At 53.5% G+C, this 19,378-nt stretch overlaps 1 protein-coding gene across 4 annotated transcripts in view; it reads right to left on the minus strand.

The window, feature by feature from the left end:
• LOC105691888 (mucin-17) overlaps positions 1-18,824 on the minus strand; it is a 34,520-nt gene extending 15,696 nt beyond the window's left edge. Inside the window, exons 1-2 of one of the 4 annotated variants that reach the window (XM_048651106.1) lie at positions 17,366-18,824; positions 5,120-6,622 (exon numbers count right to left, since the gene is read on the minus strand). In XM_048651106.1, the coding sequence (XP_048507063.1) occupies positions 5,120-6,145 (1,026 nt within the window). In that variant the 5' untranslated portion in view covers positions 6,146-6,622; positions 17,366-18,824. Of the gene's footprint in view, positions 1-5,119; positions 6,623-8,986; positions 9,214-12,394; positions 13,184-17,365 lie in introns of those variants that run through there. The other 3 variants (XM_012410689.3, XM_048651107.1, XM_048651108.1) reach the window with 3 other exon arrangements.
• Positions 18,825-19,378: the final 554 nt, after the last annotated feature.

Below are 19,378 nucleotides of genomic sequence, written 5' to 3' on the forward strand. Positions count from 1 at the left end.
ACGTAAAACCCGCGTAAGTAAGAACATCCACGTATGCATGTACAACGCCGCCGACCTCCGACTATATGTATAATATACGTATGTACGTAAGCAGGTACGTATGCAACGCGGCATCTTCGGCTGCATGGATCGATGCGCCCGATTCAAGATATACGTACCCAACGTATGTAACCCGAATGTGTACATAGGTACGTACGACGTATGTTCCCATGTATCGGGTAGACCGAGGCTCACCGTCTCTCTCTCTTATAGTGCAGCAGCTTAAGTTTCTTGTCAGGTGCAGTTTTTATTTCCAGAGTATAAGGTACCTATATGTATATATACTGCGAATCGCTCAATTGTCGTCGGCGTGCACCTGGGCGAACGGTGGCGGAGCAGCAGCAGCAGCGGCGGCAGCAGCAGGCGTTGCCCTGCGGGCCACCGGGAAGCGGCGGTGCGGTGCTTTTCCATACCTCCGCGTGAAAGGACTCGAAGCATCGGTAGAGGAATAAGTATCGTACCGTACACGTATATGAGTTGTAGATAGAGATCGTCAGAGCGTGTGCTATCGGACTCATCTGAGCCACCCTCTAACAACCTCGCTACGCGCGGGACGATGAACACCGTTGAGGAAAGGAGAACGAACGAATGAGCCGGAAGATGGAAAGAGAGTGAGAGCGAGAGAGAAGAAGCAGGAAAGTGAACGAGCGGAGTAGCGAGAGTAAAAGAGACGGGGTCGTCCCCCTTTCCGGAGGTGGGGGGTAAGCGACGGTGGGCCAGGGGTGATGACGGGAGGAGGTCTATTTTCGTCGGTTGGCGGTCGCAGGACAAAAAGCCCCGGTTCTCTCTCGCGTCTTTCTTTTACCCTCGTGCCCTCTCTCTCTCTTCCACTCTCTCTCACTCTCTGTCGGTCCGTCTCTTTCTCCCGCTCCGGTTCGCAGCTCTTTTTATAAGCGCGCGCTATGCCGCGGAGGGCGACAGGCTCGGAGGCGAGGGCTACGGGGGCCCCGAGACTCTCCCTTGGCGGCGAGATACTAATTGCCCCCGGGCCATCGAGCCCGGCGCACGCACGCCTTCTACAGAACCAGAGAAAGGAAGATAACGCGAAAGAGAGATGGATGTAAGTAAGAGGTCCCGGTTGTAGCAGGAGGATGCCGGGAGCTATTCGGTATGGTGCGAGATCCGAACACGAGCGGGTGCGTGACCGTTGGCGATTCCCTCGCCAAGTGAAAAGTGGAATTGGAGGACCTTCCGTTGCTAGAGACGGACGGACGACGTAGGCGATGTTGACTGAATACCGGAGGTATCGTCGTTTCGCAGGGGTTACGAAATTGCGATAAGACTCGAGGGAGACGACGCGAAAGAAAGAAAGGAACGAAAGAAATAGTGTCGACGCGAAACGGAACGACGAATTAAATTTGCTCGCTTTCCCGACGATCTCCGAAACGGACGTATCTCTTTCTCCTTTTGCCCCTCCACCGTCTCCCCTACCCCCCCGCCCCGCCCCGCCGTTTCTTAAACCCCAGCCGTAATTTCGCCCGAACCATTCACGAAAGTTTAGTTATGACCAGTTAAGTGGATTTTTAATTAATGCACGCCAAGCCGCAATTACACGCCGCCCTACGGGTCCCGGGCTACGAAATTCGTAGCGGGGAAAACCGCGTCTTGTTTCATCCCGGCAGTCACCCCTTATCGCACATAACCGTACCCCGCTGTCGGTATTCCCGGTATTTTTATGTTCGCGTTCTAGGGAAACGGTCGAGTGTGCGAGGCCCACACGCTGCCGGGATTACGGCAGCGGTAGAAAATGACGCGAGGCTCCGCGATGCAGGTACGGGTCGAAGTACGGCTCTGTTACACGTACAGGTAATAACGCCCGTGTGGCTCCGCCAGTAGAAACGCCAACCGTCCCGCTACGCCCGGGCAAAAAGATTAAGCGATTCGTCGGCCCCCTTGAATAACCGACTCGGTCTCATCCGTATACATTATCCGCCCGCAGCGGAGCGACGAAGTATACAGTCACCGTCCGAAAAATCAGCGTTACGTACACAGAGGTGATTCGGTCGAAAAACCGCGAATCAACTTCATCCTGAACGGGGACCTACTTTCTCTGCGCACAGACTGCCGGGTTATAAGTATCGTTCGACGTCGTGTCCGCCCTCGTCGTACTCGAAACGGAAATTTCACGGTGCGTATAAGCCGCGATAAGACAGGCCAAGGTCGGTGAGAACGTCGAGCTAACTGGGGGCCCCCGAGGCCGTCAACCAAAAGTTGCAAGATGTTCCGCGATATATGTATATGTTAAGTCGCACTGTGTATAGCGTCGCGATCGCCTCACTGATCGTCCAAGGCGAGAAATTTGTGCGTTTCAGAAAATAACGAAGCGAATGAGAGAAAAAAAAGTAAAAGAACAAAAATGACGATAATATCGGCGTCAGGAATTGAGAGAAGTGACGTCGATAATGATAATTCATAATGATAATGATGATGGAACGACAGTTTGTGGTGACGCGCGTGTGTGAACACGTCTCGCTCGTTTAACCGCGCCTCGAATTTTCTCTCTTCCTCTCAGTTCTTCTCTCTCTCTCTCTCTCTCTCTCTATCCACACGGATCGCGCTCTCTCTCTCTTCCTTCGTCCTGGGCTCACTGTTCGGTGCGTGACTCAGCCGGGTTGAAAACCCGTGTATCGCCACCCCGGTTTTTTTTTTCCTTCCTCTTTTTTTTTTTTTTTTTTTTTTTTATTTTTTTTCACCGCCATAGCCTCACCCCGGGTGAAACCAACACCGGTACACGAGCGCGTGTACTTTCATTATCGGGGCGACCCGGCGATAATCATCGAAGGCGTGGGGCAAAAGCGAGAGAAGGACAGAAGCCGAGGGAGAGGAAGGGTTCCCCCCCCCCCTTCCTTTCGGCACGGATATTGGGGTTAGCGATGGTTAGCGACGAAGCCTAGAGGGAGTCGGGGTCGTTCTACGTACCCCGCGAACCCGTTTTGCAACCGAGAATCTCACCTTCTGCCGACTGGTAGTAGCCCGGATTATTGGCGCGAATTTGCCCGCTTATACCCTGCAATGTCAGCGGTGTTTACCTTGTGTATTATAACGCGGTGCGAGAAATAGGCGATGATTATAACGATAATAATAATAATCACCGTCGCCCGTACCGTATCCGCACCGATTCGAATGCCACCGCCGACATGTACACGAGAGCTCCTCCGCTCGTAACAATGCATTCGTGTAAATGCGACGAGCGAAAACCGAGACGATCCCCCGCCGGAGTCGATGTTAAAAGTATCGAACAAAGTTGAATGTTAAAACGACGCGCGCGCTTGTCTACCGCTTGAGCTCGAACGGATTCTCGTCCCAGATTCGCGCAATTATTTTGTAATTACTTTACCTCCCATCGAGCCCGGTTGACAGGTTGCAGTTGTAATTAGATTTTTCTAATTATTCACAATTACGCGGAAGAAAGGTCTACCCGTCTATCTGACTGTCAGTCAGCCGGTCGGTCGGGGTCCGATCCGGTACCGCGTCGGACGGACGGACGGAAATCACGCAAAAGCTCGGGGGTTCGCTGCTCCACTCGATTCACCGCGTTATTTCGTTACCTCCGAAACCCTCCCCGGTCGAAATTCGACCGCCTATCGAACGCTACCGCCTTCGATCGGCGCCCCGACGATTCCGCGCAACGTTTCGATCGAAGGAGGGATAAAAAATTGGCTGGATTACGAGAGAGAAAAAAAAAAAAAAAACAACGAAAAATCCCGAGTAGAACAAAACGAAGAAGAATAAAGTCGTCTTCCTCTATACTTCGCGGAGAATCGATAGGGTCAGCAGGCGAACGGTCAACGAAGTTAAAGGAGTCTCGGGGCCAAAAAGGTATTATCCAGCGGAATTGGTCGTCTCGCGGGATCCGTCACGCCGGCTTATACGTTAGTACGTTATACGTACTATACGTCGTGTTATCGTAGCGCCGAAGTACGACGTAGCTGGTAATTAGCGAAAGCTCGGGCTAATTCTAAAATCCAGCGCGATGAGTTCGGCTGTAAAAACACGAGCGCCGAAAGCTCAAAGGGTGACTCATTAGTAGTTAAAACAGCACGCGTTATACGCGAACGACGTTGAAACGTGGAAGGATTTCCAAATTCGTCGAGCCGTTAATGCGATTTGCTCGATAATCTTCTTCGCGGCGAGGGGACGGACGATTTTTTCCAAAATTTTCCGGGAAAAAAACCAAGCGGGGAATTTCGCCCGAGAGGTGGGTACGCCGTTTCGGTGCGGGCGTGGGCCTCGGCGCGCGGTTAAAATACAATATATATCTCGGTTTCCCCGTCCCACGCCCGGTCCGAATCGAAAAGCAGCTGATTGTAAGCGGCGAAGCGAGACGTCGGCGGTGTACTCGCCGCGAAGCAACGAACGATCCAGGGACGTGTCCTATAGGCGTCGGCACTCGGCCTGTACGGGACCTTTAGCAGCGAGGTCTGCGGCGAGTTGCAGTCGGCGGACGATCAATGACAACCTCGGTCCGTCCCTCTCGCGCGTCGAGGTTTTCACCTCGTTTCGTCTCTCTCGCCCTCACGGGGCCCGGAGAACTCCCTCTCAATCAAGATAGACGCGCGAGAGGCTTAGCACCGAGAGGCGAACACGAGCGGCAGAATTTCTCTCGGAGTATACGGGGGGCGGGGGGGGGAGAGACGGGAGGAGGGACCGCAGCGGAGGGAAACGTGCGGTATGCGGAACGGGAGCGAGAGAGAGACGGAGAGGAGGGGGAGGGGGTGGGGGGCTATGGAAGAGGGGCGACACGGCGGTGTGCGAGGGAGATGGAAACGAGGCACCGGCACAGCCTGTCTGTGCCTCTGCTTCGGCAAGTGACTAATGACTAGCCCGAGACCCACACACTTCGGCAGCCGCCCAATGAGAGAAACGGAGAGGTCCGCGCGACCCGAACCTTTTTTAACCAACGCGGCGAGATATCAACGGCGCGTCGTTATCTCGTATCCCTTGCGCGACGGTCAACCGTGAAAAATGACTATCGGTCCGGAAATATTTTACGGCGAACGAATAAACCCGGGGATGGATACGCTACGGCCGCGGAGCGTTACGGCGGGCGAGATGATATTGAGGAGTACAAAGGACTCACCTTGTTGTGCGGTGGCTGCGTGGGGACGTAGAGCGGCGGATCGAGACCGGGGCTCGTCACCGCGTGTCTCCCGACTATCCTGTCGGCGGGCTTAGCGTCGTATCCCTCCGGTTGCCCGATGTGAAATCCCTTGCTCTTAACCCAGAATCGAAATTTACTGTTTTCCGCGCTGTTGGCTTCCTCGCCTCTCAGGGTGCGTAGAATTCTTGCGTACTTCTTTATCGTGATGGTTTTCGTCTTGGCGAGGTCCCCGTAGGTCTTTATTACCCACGGCTGGTAGGCGTTGAACATCGTGTCGTTCTGAAACTTCTTCGTCGCCACCTCTTTCCCGGCGTTAGCCACCCGGAATACACCTCCGCCGTTCTTCGAGGGCGATTGGGCGCTCTTGGGGCTAACGAAGCTCGAGTTTATCGCCGACGATGCCGAGCTCATGGTGCCGCTGGTCATGTTCGATATATCCAGATAAGAAACCGACGAGTTATTTTTGTTGAGATTCGTGGCATTCCCGACGAACGTGGCGACCGAGGGCGTCACGGACGGCGTCATGTACGGAATAGCCGTAGCGTTCAGGGCGGCCGAGGCGTTCAGACTCGCGGTTCCCATGGTGGTCTGTCCCGCGGACAGACCGATCGGCGCTATCACGGACGAGAACGACGTCCTGGCGATCGGGGAGGCGCCGCTCCACGCGGAAGGGGACGATTGACCGGAATTTTTCGACGCGACTTCGCCCTTAGCCGACGATCCGTTCCTCGACGAATTACCCCGGCTCTTGGTGACCGTTTGGTTTTCGGAAGCGGTCGAGTTCGAGCCTCGCGTCGAGTTCGCGGCGTTCGAGCGCGACTTCTTCGCCGGTGGTTCGCTGTGGGCGGCGGTCAGCGAGTTGAGGTTGCCGTGGGACGGACTGTTGTTGTTCTCCGACCTGGACCGCTTGTTGGAGGTCGAGGACGACGAGATTCCTGTCGCGTTTGTCGAGCACCCGGTGTTAGCCGGTACTCGTCTGCGCAGACCCATCATCACCGTGGCCATGGCCCCGCTCAAACAGATGCCCCGGTACTCGTCCGAACCCGCGTTTATCTGCGCTTCGTTGTCCTCCGATCCCCCTGTCCCCCGAGTAGAGAGAGAGAGAGAGAGAGTGTGAAATATTTCGATGTATGCGTCGACCGTCGAGTCGCGGCGAGGACACTGCGGATCGTACGAGTCGAGTAGTTCGTGCGTGCCGAGATGACGGATGCAAAAAAAAAAAATCTGCTTCCGTTGATCGTGACGGGGGCGAACGCGCACGGTTTCGAAATGGAAAAAAGAAAAAAAATTCACCGCGCTCTCGGTGGAATTCGTGTTACGATTTTCAGAACTTAATCCGCACCATCCGCCTCGTGTTTCACGACGAGACTATACTGCTGCCGCAGTGGTTACAAGCGTAGAGTTGAAATACGGCAACGAAAGTTTTTGGCGGAGGAAGTAGAAATCTTTTCGGAGATGAATTGCCCCGTCACCGCGTGGCGCCTGGAAGAAGAAAAAAAACGAAGGAAGGTAAAGATTGCGAGCTGGTTGAGATGTTGATGTTAATCGTCGACATTTTGGAATATCACCGTACTACGGTGATACATACGTATACTCGACAGTATGATCGGCGAGCGGCACAACTACTCACCGCGCGTGGAGAAAAAGAAAAAAAAATAAATAAATATAAATACAAATAAATAAAAAGACGCGAGACGAGACTGCGAAATAAATTTCGGTTCGCTATAGTCAAGCGTGACGACCGCGAGACCCTGGGCATACACGCGCGCCATATACTATGAGTCGATACGCTGCCGAGATAAGGCCGCTACGGGCTTTAACATTTTCACCGCGAGCGCGGCGTGGGCTACGTCGCAAACAGAACCGATAACAACGATAATAACGTCGGGAGGCGCCGGGAGTTCGCAGGTGTAGCACGCAATCGACGTCGATAATAAAAGTTTGCTTTGCGTAGCCGTGGAGTTGGGAGGGCAGTAGTAAATTGCATATGTATACGGTATTCTCAGGTAAAGCGCTCGCTTTACACGGGAGGTGTACGCGTGTGGGTAAATCTTGCCGAGGTAAATTGCGCGTGTATCTGGGATGTCGCGTGAATAGGTATTTTACTCGAGTCATTCGTCCGCTGATTGAATTCATCTCCCCCCCCTGTCCCCCCCACTATCGACCTTTCCACATTCGTTCGAATTTACATCCCGCACCGTTTGGATTTTCACAATTTCATTCACCTCCGTCTCCTCCTCTCCGTCTGTAGATTTTTTAAAATCCGATCGAAATTAAATTCCGGACGGTTCGTTAAAACCGGCCAACTATGTCGCGTCGAAGGCTTGGGTCCGAACAGCTGTGAGGGAAAGGCGGCCTGCACGAATGATCATCGCGGAGAGATCTTAAGAGTTCGAAAGAGCCGGGAGGCGAGCGAAGGGGGGAAAAAAGAGAGCGAGACAGCGGGATAGAGGGAGACGGAGAGCGAGCCGAGATATAAAAGCTGCGTATCGCGAATTCGAGAAATCCTCGGTTCAACTTCACGGTCTACCGGTATACCGTGGCTCCGACTAAACGAAGATGCCTTCCAGAAAATCGCGGCGGGATCGTAACTCCGCTCGGGGATCGACCTTCTAGCCCACCGAAAGTCATAACGTGGCTTTGCCGAGCAACGGCGGCGGCGGTGAAGAGGGCAAGGGAACGATCAACGCACCGCGTTCGCACAGGTATAATATACACACCTATACGACGCGACGCACGGGTGCCACCCGTGTACGTGTACATTTCTATACATACGTACGTACGTACGTATGGGCGAGGAGGTGTGTACAGCGGTGGCCCACGACAATTCGACGGTACCGAGATAGATCCGGGTGGTAGGCCGTACGAATTCGGCAAACAAATTCTAAGGATTGCCGACGGGTCACAAATTGGGGTCCTTTGGCCCCTCCGCCCGCTTTTCGGGTTCCGAGTATACATGTATATACGCGCGTGGTTCGCGCGGGCGGCGACCCGAGGAGTCACGCGTCATTTGACCCCCCACGTCGACGACCGCTCCAGGAACTCTCGAACGAGGGCCGTAACCGGGGGGGGGGAGAGGGGGGGGGGCGACGAGGAGGGCCGGGTTAACGGGGAGTTAGCGGAATGGAGCGGAGGCGAAGTCAGCGGTGCCGAAGAAGTAATGAAATATAACGACGTAAAAATGAACCCTCCCCCAGCTCGCGCCGCTACGTCGTGTTTTCGGTCGTTCGTCACCGCGACGCGCGGTAGCGCATAAAACCTCCCCCGTGTTCTTCTCTCGGTCCGCGCGTACACCGGGCTCGGGCTCGGGCTCGGCGGGATCGAGTCGGGTTCCGTTCTCCGCGATCCCCCCTCGTCCCCGTTAACGACGTAGGTGTGTCCGCGCGCCCGCCGGACGAACAGAAAATACCGTGAGTATTATAATACCCGGTACGGCCGTCCCACGAGTGCCGAGCAGTCGATCGGCTGCGTTTGCCGTGAGATGCGTGAAATCCGATCGAAGGAATATCCCGTCAAACTTTTCTTTCCTATACGACGATGAGATGCGAGAAAGAACTTGGGACTTTTCAAAAGTCGAGGCAGACGAATCGCCGAAATTCGGAGTCGGTCACAACGCGAATTCTAGGAAGGTGCGAGGTAATGTAAACGAGAGTTGCAGAATATCGTTATCCTCCGTGCGGAGATTCTCGCACGGTACAGGGAGGGGACCGGCGGGGATCAAGGTTACCGGAGGTGCGAGTAAATTACTCTCGGCTAGCCACGGTGTATTGCTTCGCGTCTACCGCGCCGGTTCCTTAATTCTGATTCCAATTTATTCAATTAGCTCTTATAGGTATACACGTATACCGCGGCTGCAGCAGAAGCGGCATCGGCACGATCCGACTATCCCGCCCGGGTGCCCCGAGGCGCGCCATCAAATCCTCTACACATGTGGCGACGTACACGCGCCGACGTCCCGTCAGAGTCTCTGAGTTATGCGCGACCTTTTGCAGCCTCGGGTGCCTGGAAAGTCGAACCCGACTCCCGAGTCACGTAATATCGCCATGGTCGCGCCACGGAGAGGACTGCCCGCGGTCTACCCGAGCCACCTACGGCAGGCTACTATACTTTATACTCCGACGTCGCGGTGCTACCGCGCCACACACACGCATCCGACACCGACCCTCCTCCCCTCCTCCCGTTCCTCCTCCCGTTCCCCCTCCTCCTCCTCCTCCTCCGCCGCCGTCGCCCACGCACGACGATGCCACACATACCTCTGTATACCGGCTACTGTCACGCTAGGTGCTTCCTGTCGCCTGTCGGCGCGTCGCCGGGACTGAGGGGCGCGTGTCCGCACAGTCCGCCCGCGGGACACCCGTGTTCGCCATACGTAATCGCGCCCGACCGGGTCGTCCTCGTTCGAGGTTGAATTCCGTGTAGCCGCACGGCAGCCGAAGGGGCATAACTCGAGTTACGCCTTTCATAATCTTACGGGAGTTATCGCCGGTGTCGTTGGACACACGAGGCGTAACTCAGTTTCTTTATTGAGTTCTTCGTCTATAATTTAAACGTTTTAAATTCGTTAAAATTCGTTCTTTTCTTTTTTTTTTCATTTCTCATTTCTCATTTCGTACGTACGAATCGAACGTTATTTCCCGCGATGTTCGAGCGACGAGACGGAGGTGAAACGTTCGACGGTAAATTCACAACGGGTTTCGCACCGTGTAATCCGGGGAATCGCGGGCGTCGCGGGTGCGTCGAGCGTAACAAGAGAGGAGGAATAGAGGAGGAGGAGGATGAGGAGAGTAGGGGTACCTCACGGAAGGGAGAATACCCCGCATTATTTAAATGCCACTCCCGTTTTCTCCGCGGAGCACCCAGTAGGCCGAAAAACCCCGAGGGGATAAGAGTCGCGAACGACAATCGCTCGCGCCCGGCCCGCTTCGATGTCAGCTTTGGAGATTATAAAAGCGGCGGGGGCCCCGCGCGCCCGTTAGCGGAACGGAACGGGGGTATCCCCCCGCATTTATCCCGAGAGACCCAAGGCGGAAAAGGGGGATCCCCCCCCCCCCCCCCCGACCGTGCGCCACGAGGTCGCGGGATGTACACCCGTTCCGCGGGTACGGGGCGATAAGGCACTTGACTAATTCGAAGGAGCGCCCTGCCCCGTGTAACGCCGTCGGACTCATATTTCAGGCAAAGATCCTCGTCACGGTAGACGGCGGCGCGGACTCTCTAGAACCGTGGGTAGAGCCGAACGCCACGTGATCCGGCATAGTCATTTTTCCGAGAGAGCGCGCGTTGAAAATACGCCGGATAGACGATACTCCAGATACGGGTGTCCGGAAATATCGGCGCGTCGCGCGCTTCTTTGTTTCGTAAAGACACGATCGTTTCCGTTGACGGTACAAAACCCTACCGCGGGAAGAGGGATGGTGTGGCACCGCACCCGCGATACATGCTGCAGAAAGAAGAAAAAGGAAAAAAAAGAGAGAGAGAGAGAGAGAGAGAGAGACGCGGAGCGAGAGGGAGAGAAAAATATCGAGAGAAAGAGAGCGAGCGTATGAAAACAGCAAAAGTATTGATCACCGGATAACGCAAGTGAGGGATATACACACGTACAACGTAGGTAACCGTGTACAGGCACCGCGGTGGTACAGCGTACAGCGTATCCGCGTTGCGTTCACGCCAGGTTATACGGGATATACACATGTATTCATTTCGCTACGACCGTGTACAGCCCGATACGCCCGAATGTGCCGCGGTGCGGTGGTATACAACGCCCGGTGCGGTGGCGGAAGGTATATCGGCGTCGTTGGCGAATGTCTGCCGTGGGTGTTTTTCCAATTTCGACCCCCCTACCCCCTCCCAAGCTTTGATTAATTCGTGGGACATTTGACCCCCGTCTCTCTCGTACCCAGCTACCCCTCGAACGACCAATTGCCCGCCACCCTCTGCACTTCGGCCAATCCCGCTTATTCCCCAATTACTCCGCTCCGCTCATCCAGCTGTAGCGGCTCACCCGCCACCTTCCCTCGGAGCAATTACAAACGGCTACACCGAAACCCCCCCCCCCCCCCCCCCCCCCCCCCGACCCCCTGCAAGGGGGATATTATCGGCGACTCGTTCCCCGCGCTCCGGAGACGCGGTCGTCGAAAAAATCCGAGCGTCTTTGTTTCGGTGGTGTTTTCTTGTTTTTTTTTTTTCTACGGTTGTGCTTCATAGGTCCCACGGCTCTCGTATCATCGGACTTCGAACAAAGAGACGCGGCATCGCGTTCGCACGCTTCGAGGAATCCGGGCGGCATTCGTCGCCCGCGGATAGCTAAATTCCGTAACGGGCGGGTGTGGCGGAACCCAAGGACCGAAGGGATCCTCCACCAGCCCGAACGACCGCGTCACTGATTCTCAATCCCGGTACGATTCCGTCGATTTAGCGCTTCCTCGAAACCCGGTGAAACTATACCCGCCGCCTATTTATAATGATCGACAGCTTTCGTGTTGCCGTGTGTCTGCTTCCCGGTTCCCAACAGACCGTTACCACTGGGCCGGTGCCTGCAGTTCTCGACAAGTAGTCGTTATACTGCGTGGACAGACGGCAGTAAAACAGCCCGCGAAGCGAAGAGCCCGAGCGCCTGGGAATTGGGAACGAACGTGTTTGCCGCTAATGAATGAGTTTTGCGCGCAGTTCCACCTCGGGTTCCACGTTGTTGTTTTTTGTTTTTGTTTTTTTTGTTCGCCTTTTTTTTCGTCGATTTTTTTTCTCATTTTTTTTTTTTTTTGCGTTTTTGGAAATCCGATCTGGTACGGAGGAAACAAAAATTTTCCGCAGGTGTTCCCGCGCGATAACGAGTATTTGACATTTGTGGGTCGATCGGACGGCGATAGTTGCATACGCCAGTTTCAAATTTCATATCCCAATTGGTGAAAAATCGCAGCATGTGTGTATCCGCGTGATAGTACAATAATCATCTCTCTCGTTCGATATTCGCAGATAACCCCCGCGAGTAAAAAAGGCAGCGATTGCGGTAAATTTTCTGCCTACCGCTTTCAATTTCATTAAAAATTAGTTACGGTATATAAGAAGCTCGGTACCGGCTACGTAGGATTTGAGTTTCGTGAGTAATTTAATCCGTCGGAGATACCTGATTACGGTAACGAGGCGAGGGTATTGTTGAACGTTCAACTTTCGGCGTTCGTCTTTCGTCGGACTGTCAAAGAAATATATTGGAGAGAAAAAAAATTTTCGTCGTTAATTTAATTAGCTGATAATTACGTTACCAGTTCCGTAACTCCGATCACCCTGGGCGGGCACGTAATCCAAGAAAACCCTGCATGATATTCGTCCGGACTTTCCTCACAGTTTATCAAGATCTCCTCCAATTTATCATATATCGCACGTCCACACTGAGTTTTTTCTCACAAGAAATTTTTCGCTCACAGAAATGCAAAAAAAAAAAAAAAATAACAAAAAGAAAACTCCCACGCTTTTTATCGTTCACAAAATTTCGCCACGTTCGAATCAGTCCCGCAAATCCGTCCGCGCTAGTTCCATCCTTTTTCAGCTTAATTATTTCGCCTCCTCGGAGTAAAACGGTTTTTTTATTTTTTTTCTTATTTTCGGCGGTACGAAATCCGGAAGATGAAATTCACACAAGTCGGCGAATAACCCCGGGGGCGAGCGAACCGAACGTACGTACGAACGAACGAACGACTTACGACGCGCCACAACGGACCCGCGTGAGCCGTCTGATCAGGTGACAGCGCCGGTGAACACGTTTCGAGAGTGGTGGGACGGAGATCGAGCTACGTCCCGTGCGGCGTGGCGTTCAAACGGGAGCGATAAAGAGGAAGACACAAAGAGAGCGAGATCCCGTGAGTGCGAGAGAGTTAGCGCGGGCGTCGATCGCTTCTGAGTGCAAACTGTTCGGCGCACGGTGGGACACTGGCTCATTGCTGGCGCATGGATAACGGCGACGGTGAAGGCAAGCGAGGGCGGACGGACGGACGAACGAACGGGCGCTCGGTCTGTCGGTCGGTCGTTCTCTCTACGTTGTGCCAGAACGCCAGCCCGCTACGGGCCATGTCGGGCTGACTCGGGCTAGAAGGCATGGAGGCGACGGGACCCTGCCCGCGCACCGAAGCACGCCACACCGACACGTATATCGGGCCGCCGGTCGATCTGTCGTCCTTTTCCCTCGCCCTTCCGTCCGCGCTGTCTGCGCTAAAAAACCATATTTCTGTCGCACCCGTACAAGGGAGGAGATCCGCCACGATTCGCTCGCGTTCGATCTGCTCAATCGCCCTCGAACGGCGCGTTCGGTGTCGAAAAAAAGGCCTGGCGATGCCGCGGTAATTATGAGCTACGTTCCACCGAATCCGATCCACGATCAAAGAAGAGGAACCGGATCAGATTTTACCGATAAGCGACGTCGCCGAGGCTGCTTCAGAAGTGATAAAGAGCGCAGAGCCGAGACTCGATGTCGTCTTTGGCTTTTTCTTTTTGTTTCGGTAATCCACTTGGCCCGACACACTATACCGAAACTCTAGATCGTAGGTCTGGCTGCCACCGGAGCTTGTCGGAGCTTGAAATCGAGAGAGAGAAAAATAAAGAGAGAAAAATACGAGGATGGAGAGGTGGGCCCCGTGTACGTGCGCAGCGAGGAACGAGCGAATACCGGGTGGATAAAAAAGATCGGCTTCCGTGATCCGTGACCGTACCGCGTCGGTTTTACTCGCCTAGTTTCACCGCGTGGCGCGGCTACGGGCCACCGTCGTTCCAATCGATGTTCGTCCGGTAGCGAAAATTGAAAAAAAAAAAAAATCACGACTTCGCGAACGGCGGGGCCACCCGCAAAAGTTCCGACCGCGAGACCCGAAATGATCCACAGGGCGAAACCCGTCGTCGTCGTCGGCTTCGTATTCGTCTCCGAGTCGACGCGGAGTGTCGAGCTCGAGAATTCACCTTCGGAATTCAACGTTCCGCGAGAAATGCGTTATTTCGATGCGCGAACTTCGGGTTCCGCTTCCTGGCGTAAATATAGAAATTTCAGGACTGCGACAGGGAGTTCGCGGACGCGGTAGCGAGACGAGGCGGTACAGGAGTCGGGGGGGAGCGAACCACGCTCCGAAACGGGCTGGGCAGGCGATAAACAAAAGAGCAACGAGGCGAGCGGACAACTTCAGCCGCCCGGAAATTCCGTTATCCGAAGCCGCAGTTCCATCGACCGAAATTTCCGAAAACCCAACGTGTTGCACTCACCCAGTATAAACTGAGAACCTACTGCGGGCGCGACGCATATCCGCGGGTGCGACAAAGACTTGGCTAAACGCAGTGGGGGGCCGGTGCCCCGTAACGTCGGGCACGAGGCGTGCACAAGGCGACCCCGTCGCACGCGGGCGGAGGGGTGGGGGGGGGGAAAGCACGAAGGGGTCCTCCCCGATCGACCCGAAGCTCGGCCCGGTCCCCCGCTGGCTCGGCCAGGGGGCCTGGAATTATTAAAATCCAGGGGAGACTCTCCCGCCGTACGGGCCGCTATAATACGCTCCGCGTACCACGTACCGCGCGTGCAGTGCCCAACTTTATATATGTATATATATATATTATATATATACACACGAGTATATATCCGTACGTTTGTGCCGTACACACAGCCGGGCCCCTCCCCCCTGTCGCTGACTACTGGGTGCACAGGAAACCGGTACTTCGTACACGTGGATTTGTGTCGTACATACGTGTGCCCCGTTGCAAGGCGTGTGGGTATACGCTTACGTACGGTGGGTAACGTACCCCTTGTACAATCGACCCCATCAATTCCGGCGCTGTTTGTCTCCGTACATCTCGCGGTCTGTACGGATGTGTATTCATATACCCGTGTATCTATATACGCTCGGCGATGGGTGCGTGCGTGCGTGCGTGCGTGCGTGAACGTTGGCACGTCAGAGTACGGCGTTACGGTGAACCCCGTGTACGTAATATACCACGCGTACGGCTGCGAGTACACATGTATAGGTGTACAGGATAATATTCGGTGCGAAGCGTAGCTCGCTCGCTGGTTCAATTGATGCGGCTCGTGGCTTTCATCGAGCAAAGTCTCTTTATGTCGATGCGACCGGCGGAGCTCTGCGGTTGGCACACCGGAGAACACCACCACTGGGATTCGCGTTGTGTGCGGTAAGTGCGTACGTCGCCTACGGAATATACTTCGCACTAGCCTTGGAGCGGGACGGACGTGAGCTTGAAATGACCGGAAACGCCCGGTCGCGCTGCGTCATTCGGGCTAATTGATCGACTCGCCTCTCCGTCCGAGTCCCGGTCAAATTTGATTGGACTTCTCGTTCAGAAGTTGCGGTCCGCGACGCGGCGTTACGTCACGTGTCGGAAGACTTTCCCGCCGCTGAAACGAATCCGTGGAAAAAGAAAAAAAAAAAAATTCCACTTCGAAAATACCCCGTCGGAGCCGCGGTGCCGCTCATCGATTCGACGTACGCTTTTTTGAAAATTAATCGTAAACTCGGCGATACCGAAGCTCGTCGTATACAACGGCGTAGAAACTCGCTCTATTCCGCTACTTTCGTTCCGCGTTCGAAGTTTCGAGGTAAAGCGTCGGGTGAGGTGGCGAGGAATCAAGTGCGGCCGAGAGGGAAACCCGGAGCCAAGAGTTGCCGGGAGTGAGGAGGAGGCGAGGAGAACGAGGAGAACGAGGAGAACGAGAGATGGGAGGCGAGGGTTTATTACGGCTAATTCGGAGAGAAGCTGCGGTCGTTGGTTAGAAAGCGGGCCGTTCCAGGTCTCGGGAACGAGAAAGGGAATGGGAAGTCCGGAGCGTGTCAAGGTGAAGGCGGTCTCGGGGTCTCCTCTTCGGTGTGGGCAGAAAATCTCCGCGCACACCTTGCGCAAACACCTTCCGTCGTCCCGCAAAGACGCGTTACAATGAACACGCGCGGACGGGACCTACTGCGACCTGTGCGTATGCGTGTACCGCGCGTACAAACTGCAGCCGCTACCTGCCGCGGATCCGAGGTCCCTCTTCGGTATAACTTCTCGGTCCCACTTCCCGTTTTTCCCCGACGACCCTACGAACCCGACGACACCCTGTTTGGCCACGCTGTTGTCCATTGTGTCGCGAACAACTACGCAGCCAGCAAATGTAGCCATTAGGCCGACCCGGTACGGTACAGCGGCCCGTTCCCTCCCGCGCCCCTCCTTTGTGCGAATAAAACGTGGATCACGGATTGCGGGGGTATACGCGGAGTTGTGAGAAAAAGGGCAATTTTCATCTCGAAACGTAGGGAGAACGGTGTTTGAGAGCCGGACGTGGAAGCCGATTCGCCGACGAAGGTTCGACGACGAGAAGATTTTCGGAAGAATTTATTTCGCTTATTTTCCCGGGACGCACAATTACAACCGTCTTTTGCCAGGATGGGAAACAAGGATTATTTCGCGATCTTAACGAGGTGGTTGAACGTCCCGTAAAACGTCGCGAGCGTTTTTTCGGCTCTAAAATAAGGCGTCAAAGTAAATGAAAATCAACAGGTGTGGCTTGGCGATTTTTTGATAGCTCACTAGTAGGTGTATGTATATATATATATATATATAGACACGCCGTGTCTATACTCGCTAATGGCGAACCGCGATTCAACTAATCCGCTCTGCGACGGGTTTAAATTGGCTAAATCATTCAGCGCTAAACTAGACGGGGCCAATCCTCGTCCTCATTTACGTAGTCCCGGGCTACGGCAATGCTCGTGTTTCAGGACCCCCCTCTGGCAATGGAAGATCATTACCATCGCGTAACACGTAACCGATATGCGGATGCGAATGTGCCACTCAACGTGCGTGTATACATACCTCCGGGTTCCCCGAGTGTTGTACAATGCAACTCACAATCAAATACACCGCGGATTTATTGTACACCGCATTCCACAGCTAGACAGACGTGTACGATTCGTTACTGTAACGTACAGCTCCGTACACGGGGTGCGAAGTTCCAAAGATTCGAAGTAATCACAAAATATCGCCGGCGCACTTTGGGAAAAACAAACGCATTGCGTTCCGGCCTTCGCAAAAACTTGTGCAAACCCGAATATTTTGATTGGGGAAACACGTGCGAGGGATTGAGAAAAAAAAAAAAATCGACGATAATTTCCAGACGTGGGCGGCCAGACGACGACGTCGCTTGATCGTCCGCACGTTCGCGAGGGATATATCAATGTTGTATAGGGTTATCGATGTATTATTTCTCACCGATATATATCGATGTCTTCGAATTCCGGCGCAGTTACAGCCACGGCGAAATCGTGAAGTCGAGGCGCGACGAGCTATCTGGCGCTTGTCCAACACTCAGCAGATTAAAAGCTTCTTGGCTTCCGTGAAAACTGAAACTTCCGGTTAGCGGTTGCGGTGACTCCTGAACAATCCTTCCAACGGGCAGCTAGCGCGGTGCCTCTATCTATACTTCAGCGGGTTTTAGCGGGAACGGCCGCACGGGCACTTCGACGAAACGATGCCGACGTGGGGGGGCTTCCGTACGTCCTCCCGGATACCACCGACGAACGGGTCTGCTAAAAACCTGAAACACTAACAACACACTTACGCGCGTTTTCACGTACTTAAAACGCACTTCGCTTCCAGGACTTTTGCACACACAATGGACACTTTATGTCACCCGACACTGTCGAACGAGCACTGCTGAAATTTACTTACGTACTTACACGCGTGTTCTCGCAATGCAAGGGCTATTGAAAATAGATTGTGATGAATAAAAAAAAAAAAATTGGTTTATCTGAAAATCAAACAACGTTTGGTAAAATGGTGATCAACTGCGAACTCGTTCGAATTCTCTAGCTGCACCATCTACCATACGAAAAAAATGATTCGCTAAAATATGGGCTGTAGGGGTAATGACAAAATATCAATTACAAATCTTCGTCTGCGTTGGTACAATCATCTCAAAACTTGAACGAGAAATTTGTAAAATTCAGCCAAATGAAGGTAAAGTTGATTCAGAGAAAAAATTGCGACAAAAGGACGTATTGGGGAACGGGGTAATAGAAGGTAAAAAAAAAACAAAAAAAAAAAAAATTGACGTCAATCCCGATAGGATAACGGAGGGGACTTAGCCTAACTTTGGGACTGAAAATTTTCAAGTATTATAATAAGATTGTAAAAGTGCACGTAAATTTTCAACTGTTGCGGATTTTCTTTGAGGCTACTTTGCGGCCCCTCGTCACTCGGGCAATGTACAACTTTCGTACGTCACAGCAGTTTTAAGCCGATGCACACACCGTCGCACATCGCGTCACTAACGTTTAGGAAGTAAAATTGAAACGATCGTAAAGTGAAAAGTTTTCGGGACGTTAAAAACAATCGATGGAAAAGTTACGAGTCGACGAACGCGCATCGCGCGGATGCGGTGAAGTTTTTTCAACAGAAAAATGTAAAACTATCAACCGAACGGTATTCGTGAGCGGTAGTAACCAGCGAACACAGATTTTTAAGTCCGATGAATTTCGCGGAGAATTCCGATTTACGGACACCTCGGAACTACGACCAGCTATACGTTCAGGCGTCGGTAAGACGGAAGTAAAATGGAAAAACTCGTGGAAATATAATCGGAGTGAAACAACGTCGCGCTACGAATGACCGCGAGAGCCAAAAGATGCGTACGAAGTGAAACTGGGAATTTTGATTCGCTTCTTCTCGCACGCCACGAGGATAAACCCCCCTCTTCGAGGAGATAAATTTTTGATTCGCTTTCGCTGGACCAGTTCTCCCGAACGCTTTTAATTCTCACGGGCCGGTATAGAGATGCTGCCGGTCTGGGGCAGTGGACAACGGTCAACGGGCGAGTCGTTCCCGCGGGATAGCTACCGGCCTAGGGGATGCGCGACGTCTTCCGAAAATCGAAAGGGGTTTCATTCTGGTTTTGATCCATAGGGATGAAAGCCGAAGGTGGACAGTGGTCAGCGCGTGAGAAATCTTCTCCCGATTTGACCTACGGCGATCTCCGAGCTCCGGTCCGAGCAAGGTATACGGAAAGTTGTCCGGGAACGCTGTAGGTCAGGGTTCGTCCGCGTGTAACGAGAGTAATATAGGTGAATAATTTGGGATCGCGAGCACGTGGGCGTTAAGCTGCGAAGCCCTTAATTACGTAACTAATTAATAAACAGCTTTTTGCCACGCAAAAATTATCAAGCCTTCGCAAGGTTACGACGTTATATAAATACGTCGACCCGTGCCGGGGTCTGCGAAGGCTTT

This window comes from Athalia rosae, chromosome 2 (assembly GCF_917208135.1).
Source record: "Athalia rosae chromosome 2, iyAthRosa1.1, whole genome shotgun sequence".
Classification (NCBI taxonomy): domain Eukaryota; kingdom Metazoa; phylum Arthropoda; class Insecta; order Hymenoptera; family Athaliidae; genus Athalia; species Athalia rosae.